Source organism: Trichechus manatus, unplaced genomic scaffold, assembly GCF_000243295.1.
Source record: "Trichechus manatus latirostris isolate Lorelei unplaced genomic scaffold, TriManLat1.0 scaffold00127, whole genome shotgun sequence".
NCBI classification, from domain to species: domain Eukaryota; kingdom Metazoa; phylum Chordata; class Mammalia; order Sirenia; family Trichechidae; genus Trichechus; species Trichechus manatus.
Window position 1 is genome coordinate 4245026 of NW_004444063.1, and position 6852 is coordinate 4251877.

The following is a 6852-nucleotide window of genomic DNA, read 5'->3' on the forward strand; positions in this document are numbered from 1 at the left end:
GGTTTCTGCTGAATAATCTGAGCTTAGTCTTACTGTTTCTCCTCTGTATGTGACTTTTTTTCTTCGAGCTCTTCTCAGGATTCTGTTTATCTTTGGTTTTAGTGAGTGTGATTATGATAATGCCTTGGTGATTTTCTTTTGGGGGTCTATCCTGTACTGGGTACTTTGAGCTTCTTGGATGGTCAGCTTTTCATCTTTTGTGATACTGGGGGAAGTTTTCTGTCAGCAATTCTTCAATGATCCTCTCTGTTTTCTCCCCGTTCTGTAACTCCGATCACTCGCAGATTTTTGCTTTTGATTATATCTCACATAATTCTCAGGGTTTCTTCATTCTTTTTTCTGATTTTTCCTCAAGTGTTTGTCTTTAATTTCGCTGATTCTGTCTTTCACCATTTCAAACCTGCTCCTCAGCCCTTCTATGACACTGTCCATTTCTGAAATCTTGTTATCTTTTGGATTTCTAATTGTTGTTTTTGTATGATTTCTAGTTGTGGATTTATTTTTATTGTAGAATTTTGTTCCTGTATTATTTTCTTGAATTCTTCCATTTTTTGTCTGTATATTTTCCATGAATTTGTCTACTTTTTTCCTCATTTTTGTCTGCTTTTTGCTTCAACTCTTGTATAATTCTGAATATTAGAGATTTGAATTCCCTATCAGGTAGCTCTAGTCCTTTTCTTCTACTGGAAAGTCATCTGGTGTTTTATTTTGGATGCCTACTGGAACCATCCTGTCCTGTTTTTGTGTATGTTTTGATATTGTCTGCTGTCTTTGGGGCATTCAGTAGTTATCTTCCTTGTTTACTGGTTGTAGATTCGTTTGTTTTGTCCTGCTTTTTTATTTGGTTATGTCTGAACAAGTGGGCTGTGCATTCTTTCTTGTTTGCTCGTCTGTGGGCACGATACTTTTCACCTCCTTCTCTAATGGGCAGGGTCAGTCACTCAGGTATGGTACAGCAGGGCAGGTACAGCTAAAGGGGAGTTGCTGGGATGTGCTGTTTGTGGCACGTACTAGGGCTGACAGGGTAGACCGGGAATCAGTGCAGGGCAGGTTCTGGTAGGCTGTGCCTGTGCTGCTTGAGGGTGTGATGTTCAGCACACAGTGCAGGTAGGCAGGAAGGAGGGGGGAGATTGTGATGTGTGGAGCTAAGATGGGTATGGGAAAGAGGAGAGAGAGCAACAGGAGCCAAAAACATACACACAAAGAATGCTAAGGGAGCTTGCTATTGGAGTGGAGAGATGAGAAACTGAGCAATGGAGAAAAACAAAAGTGAAAAAAAAGAAAAAGGGTAAAAGAAAAAAAAATTGAGAAACTAGAAATGAAAAAAGACAAAAAGGGAAAAAGAGAGAGAAAACAAAACAAACAAACAAACAAAAAAAAAACAGGAAAAAAGAAATGTCCCCAGGGATGTCACTGTGTGTCTGCGCAGAGTAAGGGAGTATCTCCCAAGCTGCGTGGCACTGTCCAGCAAGAAGGGGCTCCCAAGCCGAGAAAAGAAAAAGAAAACAATCAAACAAACAAATCAAAAGAGAACAAATCAGAACAAACAAACACACAACCAAAAAAAAAAGCCCCGGGAGTCCCACCAGCGGGGCGGCACGGGCCGGGAAGTAGTTCCACAGTCGAGCAGCACCTTGCAGCCCCCCAGGAAGAAGCAAAGATGGCCATGGAGCCAGGTATTTGAGAGAAAGGAGAGGGAGGCAGTGAGAGGTAAGGAAGAAACGTAATGAAGCGGAAAAAAGCAACACCAGCAGCCAACAAATGGCACTCAGGGAGCTGCCCAGTACGGTAAGGTGGAATCCAAGTGACACTGGGGTGAAGCCGGGGCTTCCTGGCCAAGAGACTGTGGCTGCAGGAAGCAGAGGAGGCCAAGTGGGGGTGGGAAAGCATATATCGTTGGTTACCGGTTGTTCTGTCTCCTGCTGGAAGCTCCGTGGAGCTCCTTTCTCATACTGTGTTCGCTGATCTCTGATAGGAGTCCAAGATGGTGGATCCGTGCTGTGGTAGCTGATCGTGGACCTCTGCATGTGTATCTCCTTGCTCTCTATTCTCGGTCAGTTTCTTACTCCATTTGGTGCTTGGCTAAGTACTTTATCTCTTCATTTGATGCTTAGGGTTTCATGACTAACACGTGACTCTGTTTGACTTAGTTTTTCGGATCTTTGCTGTGGAGGAACAGCATGGTGCTTCTGACTATAGCGCCATGTTGCCCAGAAGTCCCAAAACTGCTTGTTTTTTTGACATAGAAATTTAATTCCTAGAAATTACTCTCAGGAAATAATCATGGACATGCACAAAGATTTATCTACAGAAAGTTCACTATATTACTATTTATAAGAGTGATAAATTGGAAACTACCTTGTGTTCCATAAAGAGGGGACTACCTAAATAAATAATGGTACATTCATATAACCAGTACCAATGTAGCCACCAGAGACAATACATATCTACCCTATATTTACTGATATCCACAACATATTACCTCAAAAAAAATAAGCTTCTAATTATGTAGTCTACTTTTTGGTAAAAATTTGTACATAAATATTTTCATTTAAAGTATATGCAATCATAAAAACATTTCTAAGACTAAAATGCTGAAATGCAAGTAGTGGTTATCGGTAGATAGTAGGATTACAAATGACTATTTTCTTTACCTTTTCTTGTATTTTATAATGTTTTTGCACTCCTTTCATGATCATTTTTTTGAAAGTCCCAAACATTTGGGAAGCTTTTTTCCCCTTTGACTGATTATGTGAAAATGCAAACAATAAACGTAACATTTTACTCATTTGTGAGACTACGTACCTGTCAGATAAATTTCTAGAAGCAGAATTGCTGTGCTGACAAATGGTAAATGTATTTAAATTTTAGTTGCTGTTGTTAGCTGCCGCTGAGTCAGTTCCAACTCATGGCAACCCCGTGTGTGCAGAAAAGAATGGTGCTCTATAGGATTTTCAAGGCTGTGACCTTTCAGAAGTAGACTGCCAGGCCTTTCTTCTAAGGTGCCACTGGCTGGGGTCAAGCCATCAACCCTTCTGATAGCGGCGGAGCACTTAATGATCTGTGCCACTCAGGGACGCCTTTGAAATTTTTAACTCTCGTTGCCGTCGAGTTGATTCTGATTCACAGAGACCTTATAGAACAGAGAAGAACTGCCCCAAAGGGGTTTCCAAGGAGCAGCTGGTGGATTTGAATAGCTGACCTTTTGGTTAGCCAAGCTCTTAACCACTGTACCACCAGGGCTCCAACTTAAATTTTATAGATACTTCTAAATTGTGGAAAGCTTCATGAAACAAGACAGTCCACTCTACATAAAACAAATAAGTGAGGCTTTTTTTGGAGGAGGTGCAAATCACACTTAAATACTGTCATTCCTCAGGGCTGTACCCTAGGCCCTCCTCCCCCTTTACACACCCACGGGCAATCTTACTCCCATGGCCTCATTAACTATCCATGTGTTCAGTCCTTCTGTTAACTTTAGCCTAGGTCTCTCATTTTCAAAGTAGTACAGCCAACCACTTACTGTCCACCTCACAGGAACATCAAACCCAGTATGTCCAAAGAAAACATCATCACCTCTGTAAAACCCATAAAAATATAAAATGATTTAAAGGTTCTGAACTAAAACTGTTTATGAGAAATAATCCAAAAGTAAACTAGAACCCAAATGTCCATCAACTGATGAATGAAAAAACAAAATGTGGTATATTCATACAACAGAATATTATTTGGCAATAAAAAGGAAATGAAATACTGATTCATGCAACAACACAGATGAACTTCTAAAACATTTATGCTAAGTTAGAGATGCTAGTTACAAAGGATCATATATTATTTCATTTATATGAACTATCCAGAATAGGCAAATCTATAGAAAGAATATAGATTTGGGGAGAGGGGGTATAACAGGAGAAGTGGTTGGGAAGAAATGGGGAGTAACTGCTAAGAGGCATGGAGTTTTTTTGGGGGGGTGTTGAAAAGGCTCTAAAATTATTTGTGGTGATGGCTGCACAACTTTGTGAATATACTAAAAACCAATGAACTGTACATGCATATTGTATATGGGTAAGTATGTGAATTAAATTCTAATAAAGATATTTAAAAAACTAAACTAGAAAGTTAAATAATTAAAAAAAACCACAGCAGGAAAAAAGGGATGCTATGAACATGAGGGTATAGGAAATAACCAAATACACTGTTTCCCTATAAATTTGCTTAAGTTGATAATTCTCTACCTATATACGTATACCCCTGCACATTTTATAGTCTTTCCCACCCTGATTTGAAGAACTCCCTTACTATAACTTGTCTGAGTAGATTTAATACCAAGCCTAAGTCAGAAAAAGCTACAATGCAATAAGTGGAAAGTTGGGAATTCTCTAAAATCAAATCTAAGTTTAAAAAAAAAAAATAAAGGTAGCTGGAAGGAAAAAGCAACTTCACAGCAATGAAGCACCGGAGACTAAATCTATTATTGGGAAGACACAGACAAACACACCTCTCCTCTGGGTAGATAGTTCTGTCTGGTAATCAACCCATCAAATCTGTAATACTAGAGACATAGGCAAAAGGACCCCTGAAAATGTTCTCCCTGAAAGTAAGTTAGCTGATCGGGGAAGACCACATTCAACTGAGCCAAGTTTACTATGAGTTGGAAATGACTTGAAGGCAAGAGGTTTGGTTTGGTTTTTCACACGGTAATTTATAATCTAGCGATATAAATGTAATAAAAGCAAACAGCAAGAAGTCAAGGGAGACTAAATTTAATTACAAAAGAGTCAGCAACCATTTATTAAGAATAGTAATAAAATAAACTTTTCAAAGTGAAAAATGGAACCAATCCTTTTGACTGAAAAAATAGAAAATTATATCAAAAACTTCAGAAATATACCATGCTTTGACCCAGTAATTCTACTTTTAAAAATTTACTCTAATAATCAAGCGTATTTGAAAAGATTTATTTTCAGGAATATTTAAAGTGCTTGTTAAATGATAAACAACTGAAAAAAACCAATAACTGGACACTGATTAAATTACAGTAAACCTATAATAGAACACTTTGGAGCCATTAAAAATTATACAGAAGAATATCTAATAAGAAAAAATATTCATAGTATATTAAAATATATATACATATACACAGCATGATCCCAATTTTGTATAAACAATTTTTTTTAAAAACTAAATTACAAGCAGTGAAATCTGTTTTGTATCTTTCACATTTTCTAGAAATAAATACATATTACCTTTAAACCATAATTACTAAAGCAAAACAATTTTATGTCAAATTTGGAACCCTGATAAGATTCCCCGACTATGAAAATGTGGCTAATGTTCACATTGAAGCAACGTCTAGAAGTGGGCTAATAATGAGAAGTAAGCAGCAAGACCTAGAAGGAGGGAAATAACTTTTTTTTTTTTTCCTGGTCACTTACAAAGTCTAATAGAAAATTGCTACTTACCATTTGGATGAAACATTTTGGATAAAAACCTAACAGTTGGTGGTTTATTTGGATATTCTTCAGAAAATTCTATTACTAGTTTAAAAGTACCTAGGTAGAAAACAAACCAAAATGATTATGGTAAAGTCAGGCACAACTTTTCAACCTCTTTATCAATGAATTCCCAACCCCATACTGGTTTTTGTATAACCACACAAAATGAATATTTATTTTGGTTTAGCACATAAAACATACTAAATATACTTCTATGAAGACATAACACACAGCACTGGCAAGCACTTTCATGTGTTACTGGTGGGAATGTTAACTGTCATATTTTTGGAAGGCAATTTGGCCCTAGTGACCAAGATTTAAAATGTACATTTGGGGAACTAAAAAAAAAAAAAAACAAACAAACTCACTGCTGTCCTTATAGGACAGAGTAGAACTTGCCCCATGGGGTTTTCAAGGAGCAGCTGGTAGATTCGAACTGCTGACCTTTTGGTTAGCAGCCCAGCTCTTAACCACCGTGCCACCAGGGCTCCTTTGTGGAACTACAAATAGTTTATTGTAACTTAGAAGTGGGGGGTGTGAAACGGTTTTGGGGGGGGGGCTGACTAAACATGTGACAAAGGACCCAGATTAGAGGCATGGGGGCTAATATAAAGATAGTACCTCCACTGGTAATATATTTGGTACACAACCTCTACCTCTTTTTTTTTTTTGCTGTTGGGAATTTGGGACTACGGAGGCCAAAGACAAACAAAGACAATTTCTATTTCATATTTTGGTATAATAGAGATGGTCTGAAATGTATAGTTAATAAAGATGGTCTTGTGCTTAATTATATATTTTTAATGTTTGTATTTTAAAATTTTATTATAAAATAGCTGCATATTATAAAAATTTTGGGCAAAACACAAATAGAGAACAGCTATTCTAAAGCTTTTTGGTTTCAGGATCCCTTTACACTCTCACACCATGGCCAGGCTTCCAACGTGGTTACTGAAAGTGATGTTGGAAAAAGATACATGCAGTAGTATATACCATTTTATGGTATTTCCACCAGACATACAACAGACAGAAATAACCTCAAAAGCACCACAAATAGACTGCAGAAGCCCCAAGAGTATGGCCCCTGGACACCCTTTTAGCTCTGTGGTGAAGTCACTCCGGAGGTTCACTGTTCAGCTGGGTACTGGACAGCCCCATAAAACAAAACAGGACTAATGAGGCACAGCAGTCCAGGGACAAGGACTAGAAAGCAGGAGAGGACAAGAAAGCTGGTGACAGGGAACCCAAGGTTGAGAAGGGACAGTGTTGACATGTCGTGGGGTTGTTAACCATTGTCATAGGGCAATATGTGTACTAACTGTTTAATGAGAAACTATTTGTTCTGTAAACCTTCATC

At 38.0% G+C, this 6852-nt stretch overlaps 1 protein-coding gene across 2 annotated transcripts in view; it reads right to left on the bottom strand.

Annotated features, from left to right (window-relative positions):
- The window catches only part of UBE2B (ubiquitin conjugating enzyme E2 B), a 20571-nt gene that overhangs the window by 6583 nt on the left and 7136 nt on the right, over positions 1-6852 (bottom strand). For both annotated transcript variants that reach the window (XM_004384715.2, XM_023738986.1), the window contains exon 4: positions 5463-5552. In XM_004384715.2, the coding sequence (XP_004384772.1) occupies positions 5463-5552 (90 nt within the window). The remainder of the gene's footprint in view (positions 1-5462; positions 5553-6852) is intronic.